The sequence below is a fragment of the Bufo gargarizans genome, chromosome 1 (genome assembly GCF_014858855.1).
Source record: "Bufo gargarizans isolate SCDJY-AF-19 chromosome 1, ASM1485885v1, whole genome shotgun sequence".
Lineage (NCBI taxonomy): Eukaryota > Metazoa > Chordata > Amphibia > Anura > Bufonidae > Bufo > Bufo gargarizans.
In genome coordinates, this window is record NC_058080.1 from 138,178,151 (window position 1) to 138,202,301 (window position 24,151).

A 24,151-nucleotide genomic window follows, 5' to 3' on the forward strand; every position below is an offset into this window, starting at 1 on the left:
GAGAAGTAGTTTGGAATCCAAATGCGTAAAAATGCCCTGTGAAATCCTAAAGGTACTCATTGGAATTTGGGCCCCTTTGCGCAAAAAAGTGTCACACATGTGGTATCGCCGTACTCAGAAGAAGTAGGGCAATGTGTTTTGGGGTGTATTTTTACATATACCCATGCTGGGTGAGAGAAATATCTCTGTAAATTGAGAACTTTGTATAAAAAAAATGGGATAAGTTGCCATTTACAGAGATATTTCTCACACACAGTATGGGTATATGTAAAAATACACCCCAAAACACATTGCCCTACTTCTTCTGAGTACGGCGATACCACATGTGTGACACTTTTTTGCAGCCTAGGTGCGCAAAGGGGCCGAAAGTCCAACGAGCACCTTTAGGCTTTACAGGGTTGCTCACAATTTAGCCCCGCCCAAAATGCCAGAACAGTAAACACACCCCACAAATTACCCCATTTCGGAAAGTAAACACCCCAAGGTATTCACTGAGGGGCATAGTGAGTCCGTGGGAGATTTTTTATTTTTTTTGCGAGAAGTTAGCAGAAATGGAAACTTTATTTTTATTCATTTTTCCTCAGAAAGTGTCATTTTGCGCTAACTTGTGAAAAAAAATGAAATCATACATAAACGCACCATGCCCCTCCGCGAATACTTTGGGGTGTCTTCTTTCTAAAATGGGGTCATTTGGGGGGTATTTATACTATCCTGGCATTCTAGCACCTCAGGAAACATGACAGGTGCTCAAAAAATCAGAGCTGCTTCAAAATGCGGAAATTCACATTTTTTGTACCATAGTTTGTAAACGCTATAACTTTTGCGCAAACCAATAAATATACACTTATTGGAATTTTTTTTATCAAGGACATGTAGCACAATAAATTCTGACAAAAACTTGTATAGAAATGTAATTATATTTGAAGAATTTAACCAGAGAAATTTAAAAATACACTTTTTTTTTTTTAGAAAATTGTGGTCTATTTTGATTAATAAGAGAAAAACGAAAAATCTCAGCAGCAATCACATACCACCAAAATAAAGCTGTATTTGTGAGAAGAAAAGGAGGTAAAATTCATTTGGGTGCCAAGTTGCATGACCGAGCAATAAACCGTTAAAGTTGTGAAGTGCCGATTTGTAAAAAAGGTCACTAGGGGGGTATAAACCTGTGGTCCTTAAGTGGTTAAAGGATAACTGTTACATTTAGACTCCAATTTCAATTTTCATATATGTAGTTACTAATAACATGATATTCCAGAATCAGTTACTATTAGACTGACTTACCCCATATTTAATAAGATTCAGCCCTTAGCAACCAGTCTGCATAAAACTGCAATTTCACTATTCAGTTAAAGAGGACCTTTCATCAGCATTAAACTTCTAAAGTAACTGTACAGGCATGTAAAGCGGCGCCCAGGGACCCCCCTGCACTTACTGGTATACCTGGGCGCCGCTCCGTTCTCCGGTAATTGCCTCCGGTATCTTTACAGTTAGGCTCCACCCAGGGCAACCTGCCGGCGGCTCGTTCTCCCATGCTGCAGCGCTGGCCAATCACAGCGCTCAGCTCTCTTTTAGACTATGAGCCGAGCGTTGTGATTGGCCAGCACTGCAGCATGGGAGAGGGAGGCCCCGGCAGGTTGCCCTGGGTGGAGCCTAACTGTAAAGATACCTGAGGCAATTACCGGAGAACGGAGCGGCGCCCAGGTATACCAGTAAGTGCAGGGGGGTCCCTGGGCGCCGCTCTACATGCCTGCATAGTTACTTTAGAAGTTTAATTCTGATGAAAGGTCCTCTTTAAGATGGCTGCCACTGCCCTCACCCTGAGGCTAATCCCGCCTGCCCTCACTAGCCAGTAACAATAGCCCCCCAAAAGTGTCAGTAACCAGAGCCCTCCCCCTAAAGGGTTATCTCCTGCAGCACAAAGGGGTCCTCTTACCACATGTTGCTGTCATTTATACACTGAGCAGACGGCAGATCTCCCTTCCCTGCTCTGCGCTGCTTCAACTCTGCATTGTCCCAGTCTGCTGAGTGAGGGAGCGTCTGCCAAGCGCAGGGACAGGGAGAAGTGCACACAGCCCAGGCACTGTTATAAGCTGCTGGGGAGGACCTGGCTTTAATCATTTACTTACAGTCCCTGGCTGTCAGTAATGTGACCTTGCACGCTGCATGCTTCTGCCTGTCCTAGACGGACCCTGCATAGCAACCCTATTTTAAGCACAGGTAAAAATAGGCAGTACAGGGGACAACACTGTGAAATTAAGGGGTAATTGAATACACAGTGAAAAGTTGAAATGGGGCCACCAAGGAGATATTAATCACCACAATCCAATACTCCAAAAAAATATATAAACGACAGTTATCCTTTAAGCCTTTTTTCACACTTAATTTATATTTTTTTTTATGACATACAGTTTTTCATACATTTTTCATGGCCTTTTATTAGTGTTTTTTTCAGGCATTTTTCAACTCAGAGATTCCAAAGTAAAAAATGCCTGTAAAAATGACATATCTAGAGTGTGCTGCACTTTGACACAAAATAGCAAAGCTTATAAAATGCAGAAGTGCAACACAAAAAAGTCCCATGTGAAAAAACTGTCTGTACTGAATTTCAGAATTCACTATAGACCAGTGATGGCGAACCTATGGCACGGGTGCCAGAGGCGGCACTCAGAGCCCTCTCTGTGGGCACCCGAACTATGAAAAAAGTCTATGGTGTGCCAATATGCCTTAGACTTTTCCTGTGATTCATCAGCGCCGGGTGCACTATGAACAGTGCAGGCAGCGTACTGAATGTAGGCAGGCTGTTATAGCTAAATGATAAAGTATATTGAATATATACTATATTGGACTGTGGTATTCAGGGTAAATTGCCATATCGGCACTTTGCGATAAATAAGTTGGTTTTGGGTTGCAGTTTGGGCACTCGGTCTCTAAAAGGTTCCCCATCACTGCTATAGACTTTACAGTAACATCTGGCAGCATAAAAAAATACTGAAAAAATGCCCCAAAAATGCAGCTAAAATAGGCCCTGTGCAGATTTAAATCTGGACAGTGGCGAATTGGGAACTAAAAGTGGCCCTTGAAAAAAAGGTAAAAGTGGCCCTATGGGTCTAAATTATTGACATATGTATGCAAGGACAGAGAAGTAGGAGGGCCAGCAATACCACAGTGCAGAGCAATATACTGCCCCAGGTGAACCAAATACCACAGTACAGCACAAAATACTGACCTGCGTCACAGTATTCAACTGTATCACTGTCCTAAGGACATCGATACAGTGTAATTCAGGAGGGCACCTGCTGCCACTGGTGCATAATCGGATCATTATGTACCCGTGTGGCGGCCGTGAGGAGGGCTTGGGTGGCCCTCCTAGGCATCGGCCTACTGGGAAATTTCCCTGTAGCGTCTATGGCCAATCCAACCCTGCATCTGGATAATGCTATTCAATGAGCAACTGCGAAGATATTTCATCACCACAAAAAAAATGTAAAACAGAGTCTGTCTCCAAAATCGGTCTTAAAGTAAACATACTGTCATGTGCAATAACAATACCTTTCTTCTGAAAACCTGGTCCTGTACTCCTGGCAAATGCTTTTATTTTTGTGCAAATAAGGTGTTCAGTGCACCGTGGAGAGGACTTCTATTTGGTGCACCATCTCTCTGCCAGTAAGAGCACCCAGTGCCTCCCCTCTTGTTTTCTCCAGGCCCTGAGATTTAAGAGCTGGTACCTATGACACAATAGAAGTCAAGCACAGCCTGTCCACTGTGCACATTTACACAAAAAGAAAAATAAGTATTTCTAAGGATTACAGGACTGGATTTACAAAAGAAAGGTACATTTATATTTTGGCAGTATGTTTATCAGTGGGGGGGGGGGGTTGCACGGTGGCTCAGTGGTTAGCACTGAGGTCCTAGGTTTGAATCTCAGCAAGGAAAATGCATGGAGTTTGCATGGGTTTCCTCCCACACTCCAAAGATAGGGAATTTAAAGACTTCTCCAGATGGTGGAGGCACAGACGCAGTGGCTTAGAGCTTGGCCACCAAAATGAAATTTCCTTGTATAACTACAATAATATGAATTTGACAGACTCCATATACTACTACTACAAACTCAAAGACAGGTGGATCCATATGCATGGCATACATTTACATACACTGCACAGTATTGATCTTCAAAAATTCTAAATCACATCACTCTCATTCACTGTATAGATGTACTTTGTAGAATTCTCTAGATTTATTACATGGACCACGGCAACTACTTACCCTCCATATTTTGTGTACAGTGACACAGTATTCAAACCAGCTTGACTGGAATTCCTAACAATGAACCCCCCTTCTTTATCCTAGAAAAAACACAGCAGGATTTTTATTAGTTTTGCTTCTTTTTTAAAACTCTTGTAAACTTAACAATCCTATGGACATCTGCTCCAGAGTTTCACCACCACTAGTTTCACCCAGAGAAGTACTTGCTTACGACAATTCCCTATGTACAGAATAAATATGGTCATAAAATCCAAATCATGAAATTCATTTATAATCTGTTATTGTACACTAAAACTCACAAAAAGACGAGTCATCATGAGAAAACATAAAAGTAAGGTTAAAGGGGACCTGATATCTTGAAACATAGTGCAATCTGCAGGCAGCATGTTATAGAGCAAGAAGAGCTGAGCAGAGCGATACATCGTTTAGTGCAGGCATGCTCAACCTGCGGCCCTCCAGCTGTTGCAAAACTACAACTCACAGCATGCCCGAACAGCCTACAGCTATCAGCCTACAGCAGGGCATTGTGGGAGTTGTAGTTTTACAACAGCTGGAGGGCTGCAGATTGAGCATGCCTGGTTTAGTGGGTAAAGATGCAGGAAAACGTGTATTTTACACATTTAAGCCTCTGCTCTTTATGCTCTTAGGAGTCATGAGGGCGGTCCTATTCAGTGATTCTCAGCCCGTATGGTTAGTCAAGAGTTAGCTGTCAATCACTGATAAGACTTCCCAGAGAATTAGCATGTAGTTAAATGAATGAAATACAAGTTTTATTGAATCTTTTCCTAAAAAACTACATATCAATCTGCTCAGCTCCTCCTGCGCTATAACATGCTGCCTGCAGACTGCACTTCATTTTCATGGTGACGGGTTTTGTTTCAGACACAAACTATATGGATCAGTATAGACAAATGTCGCACACATTACAATAAATAAATCACACAACCCCTGTCCAGGTCCTGGTTTAGAGGAAAATCCAAAAAGGACAAGACAATGATATTGTACAGTAGGTGGCTGTACAATGTAATCTAAACTTAATCAAAATGGATGGTGTCAACCAAAACTACCATTTTATCGGGTAAAATACAACAAATGATTGTTTTAGCTGATCACTGATATCATTTGGAAAGGAGTTGGCAGTCAGTAAATTCTTGTCCAATAGTCACTCTTCAGGATGACGATGGATGGTTCTCTGCCGCTGCCATTCAACCTCATAGGCCAACGGGCCACAGGCCTAGTAGCTTGCGGACTATGAGGCAGTAAATAAGTGCAGGCAGTGACGTCATCACGCAATGGCGTTGCAGCAACCACCTGAAGTGCGTCCGATTGCCTCCACCAGGATACAGGCGTCTCGGGCAGTAGACCAGAAGTGAGCTTGAGCCTGTATTGCAGACAGCGGCGGGCAACGGAGTCAGATGAGTATCTGTTTTTTTTTCCTGGCCACTTGACTATTGGGGACATTACTGAAGGCAGTGAGGGGGAATACGCCGGATGCTGTGGAAGGCATTGCTGGGGGAGTGTGGGGGACACCGCTAGGGAAATTCTGGGGGGCAATGCTATGGGCAGTCAAGGGGGCACTACTAGGGGCACTGTAGGGATATTACTGAAGTCAGTGTGGGAGACATTACTGGTGGCACAATTCGAGGCCTTCGTGGACATTACAGAGTATAGTGTGGGGACACTATTATTACTGGAGGCACAATATGGGGGCATTATTATTGCTGGTGGCACCATAGAAGGTATTATTACTACTTGGGGAACTGTGGGGGGCATCAATATTACTGGAGACACAATAAGGGGCATTATAATTGCTGGTGGCACCATAGAAGGTATTATTATTACTGAGGGCACTATAGTGGCATTATTGACTAAACTGACTTTTCAGCTAATTTACAGAATTAGTAGTAAAATTTTGAGAAGAAGGAAACACAGCACTTGTCTCATTAGTGGCTCAGGCGGCTGCTTTGGCACTCCCCCCCCCCCCCCCATGCTTTACACTAAAGCTAATGTGCTCAGATTGGCTGCTATGAATAACTACAAGCTCATCATCAAGAGAGTAGAAATGGCATATGACAGCTAAGGCCGTTAAATGGCTACAACCCTCATGTGCAGCCACAGCACATCTTCCCTGCTAAGGACTGGGTAGCAGTCCCTATTTGATTTTTGCAACACTTCTTTAATTTTTTCATAACAATAGATACAGATTTTAAATTTTTATAAGGCTACTTTCACACTAAAGTTTTTTGCACATCCGTCATGGATCAGCAAAAAAGCTTCCGTTACAATAATACAACCCCATGCATCCGTCATGAACGGATCCGGTTGTATTATGTCTTCTGCAGTCAGACGGATCTTGAACACCATTGAAAGTCAATGGGGGACGGATCCGTTTTCTATTGTGCCAGAGAAAACGTCCCCATTGACTTACATTGTGTGCCAGGATGGATCCGTTTGGCTCAGTTTGGTCAGACAGACACCAAAATGCTGCAGGCAGTGTTTTGGTGTCCGCCTCCAGAGCGGAACGGAGACTGATCGGAGGCAAACTGATGCATTCTGAGCGGATCCTTATCCATTCAGAATGCATTAAGGCAAAAAAGATCCGTTTTGGACCGCTTGTGAGAGCCCTGAACGGATCTCAAAAACGGAAAGTCAAAACGCCAGTGTGACAGTAGCCTAAGGATAATATTTCCTTATGGGTTCAGCCTGGAACAGTGGGATGAATCTTAGTAATAGGATTATTCACACTTACCTCCATTCTGAGAAGCTGCTCTGCTTTACCTCTGTTAATGCTTTTGCTGTACCATCTGCTGAAGATACAATACTGTATCAGTCATCCCTGATGACACTTTACTGCATATATAAGCATTTTAACTTTTTTTTTAACAACTGAACTCATTACTCCCTAATATAGATCATTTAAAATTTCTGGCATTAGTACATACTTTATTTTTTATTCCGTATCCCCCTCCCCCATTCCAAGTAGCATTCTCCGAGTAAGTCCTCTGCTGACTGCCTCCATGTAAAATCTATATACCACACTGGCTTGACATGTACATGGATTTCTTCCTGCGCTTCTCAACATGCGTGCTCGATCTCCAAAGTATTAATTGCTTGTGCAGTAACTGACTCCCAAAGATGCCGCAAAGAGATCCCGCTACTTGGTCATCCGGCTACAACGATTTTTCAAGGGGTGAACAGCGACATATGGCCCGTTTCCCAGCAGGGTGCAATCAGTGGCTCGTCCCATGCACAGCTGAGCCACGAACTGCACTCTACAACACCGGATCTATTGCTATTACATATTCTCCAGGGGCAAGCCAGGATAGGGGGCTGTGAGGATAAAAGCGTAAAAAATGGAATAAAAAGCTATTACAAAATTGTTTTCTCTTTATACCAAGGCCACTCCATCGCCAACTAAAATCCTGGACAATCCCTTTAATGAGATATAGGCTTAGCCACTTTCATAAAACTCATTCATTGATCAATACAGTAAAGCTGCCCATACACATGAGAACTAATGGGATCAGGCATGTCGAAATCCAACCTGTTTCACCAATCTCTTCCCCAAGATCCGCTGATCGCTCGGGAGGCTCCCATTCACATTACATGGTAGACAGATCTAATGTGTATGGGCAGCCTAAAGGGGTTATCTCATCTGAGATGTTGGTGGCATATCACTAGCATATGCCACCAATGTCAGATAGGTGTGGGTACCACCTCTGGGACCCGCACTTATGTCCAGAATGGGACCCCTGAAGTGAGCGGAGAGCAGCCGCGCATGTGCAACCGCCCTCCATTCATTTCTATGGGACTGCCAAAAATAGCTTGGCTATCTCCAGCAACTCCATAGAAATGAACGAAGCAGTGGCCGCTCTTGCGCTGTGCACTTTCCAGTTACTTCTATGGGACTCGCCAAAAAAAGCTAAGCGCACTTGCTTGGTTGTTTACTGAACTCTCGTACAAATAATGGAAGTGCACGCAGCGCATACACGGATGCTCTCTGCTCACTGTGGGGGTTATGTTCTGGTGTTAGGTGGTACCCGTCCCAATCTGACATTAGAGGCATATCCTAGAGATGAGACAATCAGGCATGTCTCTCCAAACAGTACTTACAGATACTGGTCTAAGTTATCTTCTTTCTTTTCGGTCACATAGTTTCTAGGGATATAACCTTCATGTCTAAATCAGCAGAGAAAAAAAATTGTTACGGGAAGAAATGTTCTACGTAGTCACCATTTGCATAATTTCCAGCCGTTGAAAGAACGGGGAAAAGTAATGTGCTGATCAGTCATATTCAACAACTGTGGTTTGTGCGGTGTAATAAATTTCACAAATAAAATCTATCACTTTTGTATTACTGTAAATAAAACTGCTGCGGAAGGGTACATTTTACATTTTTTTATATGAATGAAGCATGCCAAGGACAGATGGTCACATATAACGTGACAATGGGGAAGTGAGACACTGGTTACCTATATTCAAATAAACACATACAGTAGCTGTGATTGTAGACACCAGGACTATGAATGATGTGACCATAAGACTTCAGAGAGTATGTGCAACCAAAAGCACGTGCGGAGAAAATTCAGATGTTACTTCTGCACAATGTAACACTGTCAGAGAACTATCGCAATGTATAGAAGTCAATGAAAATGGCACCTACAGCAGACAGATTTTACACTGACTTCTATGGGGAGAAAAACTTGCAAACTCGCATGCATTTTAAGGGTGCCCTCACACGTTATGGAATTTTTTGTAACAAAATCCGCAAGTGCAGATTTCACAAAGTGGTGGTTTTTGTTGCAGATTATACTGCAGATTTTATTGTGGATTTTCCTTCAACAGAATAGGATGGGTATTTACTTGTGAGTAATGTTGCAGATTTCTGTACGGACTGATCGCCTTTGAAATGAAAATGAGCAATAAAACATTATAAATTAATACTCCACAGTGGAACAGAATGCAGGTATTGATACGTTTCATCCCCACAGGCTAACGTAGGAAATGTCTTTATGTTGGGGATTTTGTAGCGGAAAATTGTGCAATGTGTCAGGGCACCCTAAGGCCACCTGCACAACTTGCCGATTCTCGTGCAGAAAAACCTCAGCATATTACAGTACCAGCAAAGTGTATGACATTACTGCCAAATCCACAGCATGTCAATTATGTTTGCGGTTTTAGCTGAGGTTTTCACCTATTTCCAATGAAGGATGAGATCTGCGGCAAAACTGCATCAAATCCCCACCAAAAACTGTATTAAATCCACACCGAAAGTTGCGGACTTTGGTGCAGATACGGTGCAGAAACAGGCATAAATCTAGATCTTATGTGCATTCACTCGCACTCGTATGCAGGTACCGTTTTTTTTGTGTGTATTTCATGCAGAAAAAACATTGCGTAATACAGTACCAGGAAAGTGTATGAGATCAGACAAATCTTTATGTATACTTTTACTTTTTCCTTAGGTGTGGAAATTTGCTGCATGTATTCCGCAATGTGTGCAGATGGCCTAAGGGTTTTTGTCTGCAGCCACCCTAGTTGCTTGACCCACTTGCTCTATTCTGTTCCAGGCTTGACCACACAAGAACATTACAAATTAAAGGCACTTAAGCACATCAAATAAATAAGGCAGAATTTGCACATTTTTGTTGAATAGATCATCACAAATTTCTCTGTAAAGTGCAGAATAAACTTTTTCAAGGGGAAAAGGTTACATAACTTCTTTATCCTTTTCAAAGCATCTCATAATGGTAAAGCTGTCACTGGCAATGACCTCTCCTGCCATGTACCTTTTACTAAATACTTGCAGTCCCCAAAAAATAACAATTCAATACAATACAAATAAATTGACAACTGGGTGTTACCAGTTAGGGCTACGTCCCTAAACAGATAATGTAAGCACTGACTGGACAACTGGTAAAACCCATTTGTCAATGTATTCGTAGATTTCTAGAAGGAATTACATGTAGGGTGCTATGTTATATTATTGTGAACACAATTCTTTAGTAAAACAGATGTGTCAGGAGAGTTAAAGATCCTCTTTAAAGTAATAATTTTAGTAGCTTCAACTACCACACAGTCCTCCTACTGCTTTATTACGCCCAGTCTGCAATACACAGCGTTCAATGACTGCAGCTTTTCAGCAGCTAGATTGTACAAACAATTAAAGAGGTTTTCCAGGTTTTAGATATCGATGACTTATCATTAGGATATCCGATCAGTGTGGGTCTGACATCAGACACTCCCAGCAATCAGTTGGTTGCAGCAGTTGCCTGGTTGCTGCTGTGATTGGGTACGGAGCTGCAGTAACCCGGCATGACCACTAGATGAAACCTTCCTGCTCCGTTCTCTATGTCAGTTCTGCTGATGGGTGGGGGTCCACCGAGGAGTAGGTCATCAATACTTAAAACCTTGAAAACCTCTTTAAATCTTCACACATCACTGTTTTTTCACTATATGATGCTTAGCTATTCAGATTCTCACTAGATAAGACAGCTAGGTTGACACAACACATTTCTGGTTTGGCTGTTACTGTGCCAGTACAGCACTGTGTAAACCCGGGATGGTGACATCAGATACATGGCAAATTTCCTTACCCATGCTTATTTTTTGCTTTCCACCAGTGCTCATCCTTCTTTTCCAAAACCACATACTCTTCCATTGCAACCAACTGAAGGTCATGTGGCTCCATTGGATGGAAATCAAATAGAGCTATCACTATTTCCTCTGTGTTTTCATAACTGCTCACTAGATCCTCTTCTGGAATCATTGGGAGTGGAGGACCTAGCTGGAAAAGACAAGACATTAAAGAAGTTATCAGTGAATTTGATACTGATGGCCTATCCTCAGGATAGGTTATCAATATCAGATCGGCAGGGATCCGACACCCGGTACCCTCACTAATAAGCTTTTCGAAGAGGCCCTGGTGCTTCGTGAGCATTTAGGCCTCTTTCTAGGTCAGTGACGTCACCATACATCAAGCATGTGTCCTAGGCGCAGCTCAGTCCCATTCAAGTGATTAGGGCTGAGCTGCATTACCAAGCACAGCCACTATACAATATATGGCGCTGTGCTTGGTGTGCTGTGACGAGGCTGCAGCACTCACTGGGGCTACGGTGAGTACAGTGATCTCTTCAAACAGCTGATCGGCAGGGTTCCCTTTTTTACAAATCGACAACTTTAATGGTTTATTGCTCGGTCATGCAACTTGGCACCCAATTTTACCTCCTTTTCTTCTCACAAATACAGCTTTCTTTTGGTGGTATTTGATTGCTGCTGAGAGTTTTTGTTTTTCTGATATTAATCAAAATAGACCGCAATATTTTTTTTTAAAGTGTATTTTTAATTTTTTCTGGTAAAATTGTTCAAATATAATTACATTTCTATACAAGTTTGTGTCAGAATTTATTATGCTACATGTCTTTGATAAAAAAAAAATCCAATAAGTGTATATTTATTGGTTTGCACAAAAGTTATAGTGTTTACAAACTATGGTACAAAAATGTGAATTTCCGCATTTTGAAGCAGCTCTGACTTTCTGAGCACCTGTCATGTTTCATGAGGTGCTAGAATGCCAGGATAGTATAAATACCCCCCAAATAACCCAATTTTAGAAAAAAGACACCCCAAAGTATTCGCGGTGGGGCATGGGGAGTTCATGTATGATTTAATTATTTTTCACAAGTTAGCGCAAAATGACACTTTCTGAGGGAAAAAAATAAATAATAAAGTTTCCATTCCTGCTAACTTCTGGCAAAAAAAAAGTAAAAATCTCCCACGGACTCACTATGCCCCTCAGTGAATACCTTGGGGTGTTTACTTTCCGAAATGGGGTCGTTTGTGGGGTGTTTACTGTTCTGGAATTTTGGGCGGGGCTAAATTGTGAGCAACCCTGTAAAGCCTAAAGGTACTTGTTGGACTTTCGGCCCCTTTACACACCTAGGCTGAAAAAAAGTGTCACATGTGGTATCGCTGTACTCAGAAGAAGTAGGGCAATGTGTTTTGGGGTGTATTTTTACATATACCCATGCTGGGTGAGAGAAATATCTCTGTAAATTGACAACTTTGTATAAAAAAAATGTAAAAGGTTGTCATTTACAGAGACATTTCTCACACACAGTATGGGTATATGTAAAAATACACCCCAAAACACATTGTCCTACTTCTCCTGAGTACGGCGATACCACATGTGTGACACTTTTTTGAAGCCTAGGTGCACAAAGGGGCCCAAATTCCAATGAGTACTTTTAGGATTTCACAGGGCATTTTTACGCATTTGGATTCCAAACTACTTCTCACGCTTTAGGGCCCCTAAAATGCCAGGGCAGTATAAATACCCCACAAGTGACCCCATTTTGGAAAGAAGACACCCCAAGGTATTCCGTGAGGGGCATGGCGAGTTCATAGAAGATTTTATTTTTTGTCACAAGTTAGTGGAATATGAGACTTTGTAAGGAAAAAAAAATATATCAATTTCCGCTAACTTTTTTGGCACAAGTTAGCGGAAAATTATATAATTTTTTTTTCTTACAAAGTCTCATATTCCACTAACTTGTGACAAAAAATTTAAATCTTACATGAACTCACCATACCCCTCACGGAATACCTTGGGGTGTTTCTTTCCAAAATGGGGTCACTTGTGGGGTATTTATACTGCCCTGACATTTTAGGGACTCTAAAGTGTGAGAAGAAGTCTGGAATCCAAATGTCTAAAAATGCCCTGTGAAATCCTAAAAGGTACTCATTGGAATTTGGACCCCTTTGCGCACCTAGGCTGCAACCAGCCTTAGGATTTCACAGGGCATTTTTACGCATTTGGATTCTGTAAGGGGGATGGTGAGTTCATGTAAGATTTTATTTTTTGTCATAAGTTAGTGGAATATGAGACTTTGTAAGAAAAAAATAAAAAATAAATATCATTTTCCGCTAACTTGTGCCAAAAAAATAAATAAAAAATCTTCTATGAACTCGCCATGCCCCTCAAAAGTGATCTTTATAGCGCCGCAGCGAAAAAAAATTCTGTCACTGCGGTGGGGCGGACTGAACACAAGTGTGCGCACAAGATCAGGCCTGATCGGGCGAACACTGCGTTTTTTGTAGAGCCTAAGGTGACCCTAATGTACTGATATAGATCTGATTGCGATCAGTCTTCATCACTTACAGATACTATATAGTACTAGTGCTGATTAGCGACAGCGATGACGCTAATCAGCGACTAATCAGTGACTGCGGTGCAGTGGGCTGGGCGCTAACTACCTAACAAGTAGCTAACTAACTGGCGGTGATAAGGGACCCTTAGGCCCAATTCACACGTCCGCAATTCTGTTCCGCATTTTGCGGAACGGAATTGCGGACCCATTCATTTCTATGGGAAAAGACTTTGTCCCGCTCAGATCCGGAATTGCGGATCTGCACTTCCGGGTCCACACTTACGTTCCGCAAAAATATAGAACATGTCCTATTCTTGTCCGCAACTGCGGACAAGAAATGGCATTTTCTATATAGTTCTGGCAATGTGCGGATCCGCAAAATGCGGAAAGCACATTGCCAGTGTGCGTGTTTTGCGGATCCGTAAAACACATACGGACATCTGAATGGAGCCTTACAGGGGGGTAATCAATGACAGGGGGGTGATCAGGGAGTCTATATGGGGTGATCAGGGGTTAATAAGTGACAGGGGGGGGGGGGTGTAGTGTAGTGTGGTGATTGGTGCTACTTACACAGCTACCTGTGTCCTCTGGTGGTCGATCCAAGCAAAAGGGACCACCAGAGGACCAGGTAGCAGGTATATTAGATGCTGTTAACAAAACAGCGTCTAATATACCTTTCTGATGTAAAAAAAAAAAAATCGCATCTACAGCCTGCCAGCGAATGATCAGTGCTGGCAGACTGTTTAACTTCTCACGAGATGATGCCAATAGGCGTTCACTGAGCCTGAGACTGCCGCCGCCCAGATGCCTATTGGCGTTACGTGTGCGGCAAGTGGTTAAAAGGGGGTTTCCATCCCAAATTAAAAAAGACACACCCTCATGGGTCCCCCACTCCCATTCCAACGCACCCTGGTCCACTGCCGTTCTCTACCTCCTGGTTCACTGTTGCGTCTGTAGTGGATCATCGCTGGAGGGTTAACTGGGAGGGGTAAGGGCAGGATCACACAGATGTATTACTAATAGAGACAGAATGTAGCACGAAGTATGGCACTAATCTATGTCTGCTCATAGCAGGAGTAGATTTCACTTTCTGTCTTTAGGACAGCCCAAGAGGCGCTGCATTTATTAATAAGTGTGCGAGTGGACAACCTAAATGCTGATGATTCTGCAGCTTCTCTTACCTCATCTGGTGTAGGAGGTGGAGGCTTCCTTGGGACTAGATAAAGGGAAAAAAACAGGTGTCATTATTACAGGTCCGTGACACTATGGGGAACATTTATGAAGCTGTCTTTAAAAAAAAAAGTTTTTTCCTTTACACCAGTTATAATAAGTGTTCCCCCTTTGTGTATAGTTAACAATGCTTTCAAAGCAACTTCTCTAAGACCTAATTCACACAGTCGGTGTTTTGGTCACTGATTTGCATCAGTTATTTTGAACCAAAACCAAGTGCATATCAAAAACACAGAACAGGTGCAAATCTTTCCATTATACATTCCTTATCTCTGTACAGGCTCCATTCCTGGTTTTGGGATCACTGATCAAACACTGACTGTGTCAACTGGGCCTACAGAAAGGCCTCTTACACTGACACTTCAGCGTTTGGTCAGTGATTTTCATCAGTGATTGTGAGCCAAAACCAGGCGTGGAGGCTACCCAGAGATAAGGTATAAGGGAGAGATTCTTTGTATTTCACCTATACTTGGTTTTGGTTCACAATCACTGATGGAAAATGAGCAAACACTGAAAGTGTGAAAAGGGCCTTAAGTTGGGTTTAGGTTGTATAAACAGGGACAATGGCAGCATATGGCCTTTCAACCCAAGCTGGTCATTGTATCAGCCGGACATGCTGATTTTGGCTGGTTTAGCAGACCATCTAATGTGTATGGTGGCCTCCTGACTCTCCCCTGATGGCTGATGTCAGGGAGATGATGAGCAGACATGTGGATTTTATTGCCCAGTCCTTGAGTTAGCAGTGAAAAAAGCCACTGCCAGAAGAGTCTGTCAGTGTCTTTCTTCCCTCTCCCCATTCACTACATATGCATGCTCAGCAGAGCCAAGCCAAGTATGCATGTGTACAGGAGGATCAGAAGAGGGAGCTGCTGGCCAGGCTAATTTTATCTTTGATGATGGACTCTCCTGATACGGCCCTCTTCTCATTACTGCCAGGCCCAGTAAGGACAGAAACAAAAGGCCCCAATGCTTTGGTCCACATTCAATAGTGCTAAATGCTAAACCCTTAGGTAGTTATGGCTGATCACAGACAAAATGGGGAAGTAGAAGCGACAACAATGGCTTCCTCAGGTGTTTGTGTGATTTGGGGTATTTTGTGAATAAAGATATTACAGTTTTGGATGCAGAGTACTTAGGGTTTTTTTCATACAGAGAGAATATTAAATGCATATACAGTATTTACTGATGAGCCCTAGGTGTCACATGATTGTGTTCAAATTATTAAATATGAAACAAATTTCTGTGTGTAAAAAGCCCACATTACATCTCAAATATGCAAATATGGACGAAAACAGCTTTCTATTCCTCTGATTGGGAAATATGTATTGTTGATACAGCACATATTTTACACCACTGTTTTTAAAAAACAGCTTGAGAAGAGGCATGTCATCATGGCAGTAAGGCCTCATGCACACGGCCGTTGTTGTGTTCCGCTTCCGAGCCGCAAATGCAGCTTGGGTGCGGACCCATTCACTTCAATGAGGCCGCAAAAGATGCGGACAGCACTCTGTGTGCTGTCCGCATCAGTTGCTCCGTTCCGTGGCCCCGCAAAAAAAATAAAAATAACATGCCTTATTCTTGTCCGTTTTGAGGACAAGAATAGGCATTTCTACAATGGGCCGCCTGTTCTGCAAATTGCGGAAGGCACACAGACGGCTTCCGTTTTTTGCGGATTTGAGGACCACAAAAACGGAACGGTCGTGTGCATGAGGCCTAACACTGTGTTTTTCCCATTAGTCAACTGGAGGGCATAAAACAAATATGCTTTTTGGAGTGTGTTTTGTGCATCTTTGCAATTAAACCACATGTGCAAAATTGAAAGATGCACTAAAAAAATAAACAATAGCCTGGATTTCAGAGGCTGTATTTCTCGTGAAATCCATTACTATCAAAAGTATAAGGGAGAGTTCACATCACCGTTTCATTTTCGGTTCTTCTGATCAGTCAGAAAACAGAAAAAAAATAGAATCCTGTAAAAAACCAAACATTTGGCATCTGTTTGAGACAGATCTGTTTTTCTAGACGGAAAAAATGTCCTGCATGCAGTATCAGATGGAAATGGCTCAAATGGATGCCAAATGTGCATAAGGGTGAGTTCACACTTCAGTTATTTGGTCAGTTATTTCCATCAATGGATGGACTACAGTACCCTGAAAGATCATTAAAATTAGGGTTATTCACTTTAGAAAAAAGATCGAGAGGCGATCTGATTACTATGTATAAATATATCAGGGATCAGTACAGAGATCTATCCCATGATCTATTTATCCCCAGGACTGTGACTGTGACGAGGGGACATCCTCTGCGTCTGGAGGAAAGAAGGTTTGTACACAAACATAGAAGAGGATTCTTTACGGTAAGAGCAGTGAGACTATGGAACTCTCTGCCTGAGGAGGTGGTGACGGTGAGTACAATAAAGGAATTCAAGAGGGGCCTGGATGTATTTCTGGAGTGTAATATTACAGGATATAGCTACTAGAGAGGGGTCGTTGATCCAGGGGGTTATTCCGATTGCCTGATTGGAGTCGGGGAGGAATTTTTTATTCCCTTAAAGTGGGGAAAATTGGCTTCTACCTCACAGGGTTTTTTTCTTGCCTTCCTCTGGATCAACTTGCAGGATAACAGGCCGAACTGGATGGACAAATGAGAGAGATGCGAGTCAAAACCAGATGTGCAGATCTTTCCACTACACCCGATCTCTGTATAGACTTCACAACTGCATTTGGCTCACAATAACTGATGGAAATAACTGAAGTGTGAACAAGGCCTTACTGATTCTGAGAGATCAGAAGAACGGAAAATGAAACTGAGATGTGAACACTCAATTGTTTGACAATTCTAATAAAACAAAAATAAGAGCATGATCCAAACTAGTTATTTTGCTCTCCTTATGGCAGTGCATATACATCGGTGCATTGCAAATTCAGCACTCACTGTAGTTTTTTTTTTCTGGACATGTTGTATTGGGACACACAAGTATAAGCTTTTCATCTCTAAGGGCTCGTTTACACGACCGTTGGTGTTCCGTGCTGTGAACCGCAAATTGCGATCCCTCAGTTTTGCAAAAAGATAGAGTATGTTCTATCTTTTTGCGGTGTGGAGGCACGGAACAGAATCCCAGAAAGCACTCCGTAGTGTTCCGTATCTCCGGATTTGCGGACCCATTGAAATGGATCCGTGATGCGGAATGACAACGGAACGGTGCCCATGTATTGCGGATCCGCGAATGTGGTCCACAATATGGCAACGGGACACCAACGGTCGTGTGAATGAGCCCTAAGGCAGATTGTATTTTTCTGCGACTAATAACCTGCTGGTTTATAAGTACCAATACCACACCTGGCTGTTGAGTCGGTCCACTGTGATGCTTTTACTCACAGGGAACGCGCTGGAGCACAGGAATTTTGTTGAGTAATTTACTTTTAGGTGCAAGATCATTGTAGCTGTCTCCAAAACTAGAGCAGAGCAGTGTAACGTAAGAAATATCAGCAGTAGTAAGTCAAAAGGAAAAGAAATACAACCGGCCCAGTTGCTCAGACTTACTACTAATGATATACCATGACCTGGATAAATGAGAACCTTTATAAACAAAATGTAGGAAAATAAGGGAATATTTTTATCTACTTACAATCATCAAAAAGATTATATTCTTCACATCCCAGAGCCAATTTTTCTGTTTGCCTGCAGCACAGATATACACCATCTGCCCAAAACTGAGGATGGTACTTGGACACTGTATGTTTGTTATACTTTATTACTGCAAAGGAACCAAGACAGATATTGTTACTGGACTGGTACCAAAGGTCTAAAGTGACAATAATCACCTAATCAGTTTCTGAATTTAAAATATTTTAGACTTTTACACTAGACTTTTTGCACTGCCCAAACACATAGCGGTAGAGTACCACATGGCCACAGTTTCAATGCCATGGTCTAAAACAGCATCCGAAAACCGTGGCAACTAGCGATATGTATGGGCGGCCTAATGCTAGAAATATAATGGGCTTTTTGGATTTATTTTCTTGAACTGGTTATTAGACTAAGGCTACATGCACACGAACGTTGTTTCCGTGTCTGTTCTGTTTTTTTTCTTGCGGACCCGCAATTTGCTGACCACTAACCACCTATGTTTGTGTGCATGTAGCCTAACAGCAGAATCAGCATATGCATCTGTCTGCTATACACAATGGGCCATAGTTGTATTGAATGTGATAAATGGTACGGGCCTCTTAATAAATTTGGACACCTTTTTACATGTCAGGTAGTGAGGTATTAAAGTACATGTGCACTTGGCAGCTGAAGACATCTGTGTTGGTCCCATGTTCATATGTGCCCGCATTGCTGAGACAAAATATAGTTTTAACATATGCAAATGAGCTTCTAGGAGTAACAGGGGCGTTACCATTACACCTAGAGGCTCTGCTCTCTCTGTTCCTGCCGCACCCCCTGCACTTTAATTGACAGATTCAAGACGTGAATAAGTCATCACACCTGACCTTTGTAGAGTGAGCTGAGCCTCTAGGTATAATGGCAACGCGCTCAGGGCCAGACTGGCCATAGACCCTACAGGAAAGTTTCCTGGTGGGCCGATGCCCAGGGGGGCCACCAAAGCCCTCCTCACGGCCACTGGCCAGGTACATAATGATCTGATGCTCTCAGCATTAGCTAATGTAGGAGAATCGGACACTTCTGCACCCAAACAATGACCGGAGGTGCCCTCCTGAAATCAACGGTATCACCGTCCTCAGGACAGCGATACAGTTGAATATTGTGGAGAGGGCGGCAGTATTTTATGCTGCACTGTGATATTTGGTTCTGCTGGGTTGGTATTTTTGCTGCACTATGGTATTGCAGGCCCTGCCTACTTCTGTTGCCCCATCTTCTGTCATTTTGGACTTTTCTACAACATAGGGCCACGTTAAGTTCCCAGTCTTCCCCTGAACGCCCCTGTTTTTCCTAGAAGCTCATTTGTATATGGTAAAACCTCATTTTTCTCAGCAATGCGGGCACATATGAACATGGGACCAACACAGATGCCTTCAGCTGCCAAGCCCACATGTGACAGGTCAGCCAGTGTCATAGGTACAAATCTGCTGACAGATGCCCTTCGTCTCCTATCAGCAAGCGTAAATTTGCACCATTTCTTTCTATTGCTCTGCCGTAAACTACATCTTCTTTGGAGACCACAAACAATTTTCTTGACACTTGCCAAATTCGACGAGCAAGGAGAAATGTCGCATATTTTACAGCTAAAATGTTGTTTGTTGTCATGCAACATTTTACCTTTGCCTGGCACAGACTGCTTTTTTAATGCGAGTCCATGTGTCTACCTTAATACAACGAACAATCCTTGCACTGAAAGTAAATGAAATATGCAAGCTATATTCTAAGAAAACGGCCACCAATAAAGAGAATACTGAAAAGTTTACCTTTCTTCAGGCTCTTTACCCATTGAGACCGGATGTGCGCAGTAGGTGCAAAGATATACAAAGTGTTGGTATCATAAACAACCTGCAAAATGAGGAGGAAATGTGATGATGGAGACCAAACACCAACACTCAGGACTCACAACAGGAAGCCAGCAGTGGCCACAATTCAAGATTAAACTAGTAAAGCAGAGAAGACGAGTGCAATGTAATAATGAAAACATTTAAAGAAAATGTCCACCCTTGAACACTACTTTTTTATTTTAAAAGGTCCAAAAATCCATGCCGATAGTCAGGTCCGGCCTTAAATAGGACGAGGATTGGGGCAATTACTGTAAATGAATGTCCCTATGAACGCTCATCCCCAATAACAGCGCAGTGTAAAGATGTTGCCAATCATCTGACAAATAAGCAAACATTTGTGCGTTACCCAGAATCCTTGTTTGTTTGCAGCATATCGTCCAGTGGAAACACGTATGTGCTGCCGACAAACGATGGAACGGTATGGGGATGAACAATAACAGTAACAATCATTCATTCCCCGATTGCTGCATTTAAAGGGAACCCGTCACCGGGATTTTGTGTATACAGCTGAGGACCTTAGATGAGTCCTGTACGTGACTCGTCTCAGGTTAATTTGCATATGTATCATTTTATTTTTTACACAATAAAAGCACACAGAGCTATGGGGACTGGGTATTGCGGATGTGCTAGTGGCCATCTAGCAGCCCATGTCCTCAGCTCTATACACAAAATCCTGGTGACAGGTTTCCTTTAAATATAACAAATTAGGGGGCAGGGATCGAAAATGAACTCTCTCATTCTTGATCACTTCCCGTTCTATTGGCCTGTGTGAAAGGAGCAATACCTTTTATAGCTCCCCATGTGGAACCTTAATGGCCCTTCCAAAAAAGACAATGGGGGAGATTTCTGCAATTGTTCCAACTAAAGACTGTCTTTGTCGCCTTTACAGTCCATCTTTCATTTCTTAAAGTACTCTTGAAAAATAAATGCTGTGATTGGTTGCTGCTGGCAAGAAAGACCGTTTTTCTTTCATAAATCTGTCCCTATGTACCAAAGATTTAAATTATGCTCACATTTTGCACTGCAATACATTGAGGAACCACTAGAGAAGCACATATGATTTATAATACATTCAATTTAGGAGGAAAAGGAGACTTTACAACATATATATACATATATATATATATACATACACACATACAGTCAAGCCATATTATTACGACCACTTCTACTTTTGACACTGGCATTGTGTAGCTCTTAAGGGAAGTTAGGCTACTTTCACACTTGCGGCAGAGTGATCCGGCAGGCAGTTCCATCGCCGGAACTGCCTGCCGGATCAGGCAAAATGTATGCAACCGGACAGCATTTGTAGACAGATCTGGATCTGTCTCACAGATGCGCATTGCAAGAACGGATCCGTCTGTCCGTTTGTCATATGGACAAACGGATTTGTTTCGATTTTTTTTCACATTTTTTTTCGGTCTGCGCACCGGTATTTTGAATGTCGGATCCGGCACTTATACATTCCTATGGGAAAAAATGCATTCAGGCAAGTGTTCAGTTTTTTTCGCCAGAGAGAAAACCGTAGCATGCTGCGGTTTTATCTTTTGCCTGATCAGTCAAAAAGACTGAACGGAAGACATCCTGATGCATCCTGAACGGATTACTCTCCATTCAGAATGCATGGGGATAAAACTGATCAGTTCTTTTCCGGTATAGAGCCCCTAGGACGGAACTCTATGCCGGAAAAGAAAAACGCTAGTGTGAAAGTACCCTTACGTGTCATAAGCTGGCTTGGTGGGTATATAAGGTGTGAGATAGGCTGTCTGCATAAATATCTATTTTTTACTCAATAGATACATTTTGTCTATTTTATGTCTCTGCCCATTTTAGTTTTAACTGGTTGGGAATGGGCAGATCTCTGCGCTATCCCATCGAGCTAAAAAATTGATCCATAACAATCTGTCAAAAAATAAAATGAAAGTAATTTAAGGATCTGTTAAACGGATGGCATACAATGGTGTAAATTTTTTCCATCCATTTAACAAATATGTTTAAAAAAGCCTTCCACAAACACACCCCTTGTCCAAAAAAGGCCACAAGTTCAACCAATTACAGGTCACACAATACAAATGGCACCTTTTTTTGCTACATATGCCTTGTTTCCAGGTAAAAACATCGATCCGTTTAAAAAAAAAAATAAAATGCACACAAAACTGATGCAAACTGTTAGTATGTTTTTGTGGAAAAACTTGAAAAAATGCCATTGCTTCAACATGCGGTGTTAAAAAAAAAACTCCACATACACAAAAAAACACCTCCAAATTGAAAAATGTATGTCCTTGATTTCATAATTCCCGTAGTCTTTAAGCTAACATCTGGAGCTAGCATTTTATTGCAAAAAACACACCAAAAACCGCGTGTGCAAAAAAAAAGGCACAAAAAATACAAACATGCTGAAAAATTGAACTAAAAAGCTGTTTGAATCCATTTACAAAAAAAATACTCATTTTGTGCTTATTCTAATATACTGGGTTCAGGAGAAAGTTGAAAGATACATTTTAGAATTTGCATTAAAGTTTTTTGTTTTTTTTTTATAATAAAGTAGTTTACACAATGATGAAACACCACAGCTCCATACACCCTGTAGTGGCCGTTCTTGGGTACTGCAGATCAGATGCAATACACAGTGTACAGAACTATGGTGTTCCAGCTTACTTACGTAAGTGCTGCTGCCACTAACAGCTAATCCGTGGGGCTGCTGGGTGTCATCAAGACGCTAGTCTATAATGCTAGTGTAAATTTATGTAATTATTGCTTATGTGCCATGTTGGTTTTACATAATCCTGAATGTATTCCTAAGAAGTGATATCCATCTGGTAATTCAGCACGTTCCTCCGGGCAGATACGATATTTCATCTGGTCAATATTTTAGACGTTAACTCAGGTCATTTAGGTCATCTGGCCAGTAGTCATGGAAGAGCTGATCTTAACAGACTTAAATATTAAAGAGGACCTTTCACCTGAAAATGCAAGTTAAACTAAACAAATACCCTTACTTGCCAGCCCCCGGTGGTGCTTATTCAGTTCTTCATTTTGCACTTAGTGCCCTCGTTTGTCCGCGGTGCCCCCCGCAATATTTCCCGCCTTCTTTGCTCATGAGCTATTCGGCTCAACTGGGTGGGCCTGCAAAAGTTCTCCCGGGCGTGTCTTTCTGGCACGGAGCGCGCTCCGCTCTTAGCCAGGGAGAAGAAGCCCCATTTCCCGCGAGATTCGCGAGAACTGGAGCGATTTCATCCATCCTGAGCTGCCGCCTCCGATGCTGCTCCAATGCTCGCCGTGGGAATCCAAGATGGCGCCGGCTCAGGATGGATGAAATCGCTCCAGTTCTCGAGAATCTTGCGAGAACTGGAGCTTCTTCTCCCTGGCTAAGAGCGGAGCGCGCTGATTGGATGAGCTCCGTGCCAGGGAGAAGAATGACACACCCGGGAGAACTTTTGCAGGCCCGCCCAGTTGAGCCGAATGGCTCATGAGCACAGAAGGCGGGAAATATTGCGGGGGGCACCGCGGACAAACGGGGGCACTGAGTGCAAAATGAAGAACTGAATAAGCACCACCGGGGGCCGGCAAGTAAGGGTATATCTTTAGTTTAACTTGCATTTTCAGGTGAAAGGTCCTCTTTAAGCACATCAACACTGACTTCATGACCCATGTAAATAGTTCTATGGGTGGAAGCTTTACTAAAGTATAAGAGCAGGAATTTCCTGAAGTCACGTTAGAAGCCTCATCTGTGGAGTGGACGTGTGAACTGCCCAGAATTTCCCGATAATTTGAAACCTGGATCCTGTATGTTGAAACTACATAATCAGTGATGTATTTAGTTTTAATTGATTTACTATGTACATTCATTCTGGATGTAGGTAGCACTCGAGCTGAAGTGTTGGATTAGATTTATGTTAAGCCTTTATGGTCAATTATGTGTCTTGTTTTATCTAATCCTTATTCACTGTAAGACTCGTACAGTAAAGGAACCAGTTTTATTTTTACTATTATTAT

At 42.3% G+C, this 24,151-nt stretch overlaps 1 protein-coding gene across 4 annotated transcripts in view; it reads right to left on the reverse strand.

The window, feature by feature from the left end:
• TEC (tec protein tyrosine kinase) overlaps positions 1-24,151 on the reverse strand; it is a 127,917-nt gene that overhangs the window by 23,633 nt on the left and 80,133 nt on the right. For 3 of the 4 annotated variants that reach the window (XM_044293539.1, XM_044293385.1, XM_044293612.1), the window contains exons 4-10: positions 20,075-20,156; positions 18,274-18,402; positions 14,597-14,631; positions 10,863-11,053; positions 8,380-8,445; positions 7,016-7,073; positions 4,267-4,346 (exon numbers count right to left, since the gene is read on the reverse strand). In XM_044293539.1, the coding sequence (XP_044149474.1) occupies positions 4,267-4,346; positions 7,016-7,073; positions 8,380-8,445; positions 10,863-11,053; positions 14,597-14,631; positions 18,274-18,402; positions 20,075-20,156 (641 nt within the window). The remainder of the gene's footprint in view (positions 1-4,266; positions 4,347-7,015; positions 7,074-8,379; positions 8,446-10,862; positions 11,054-14,596; positions 14,632-18,273; positions 18,403-20,074; positions 20,157-24,151) is intronic. The other variant, XM_044293457.1, reaches the window with a different exon arrangement.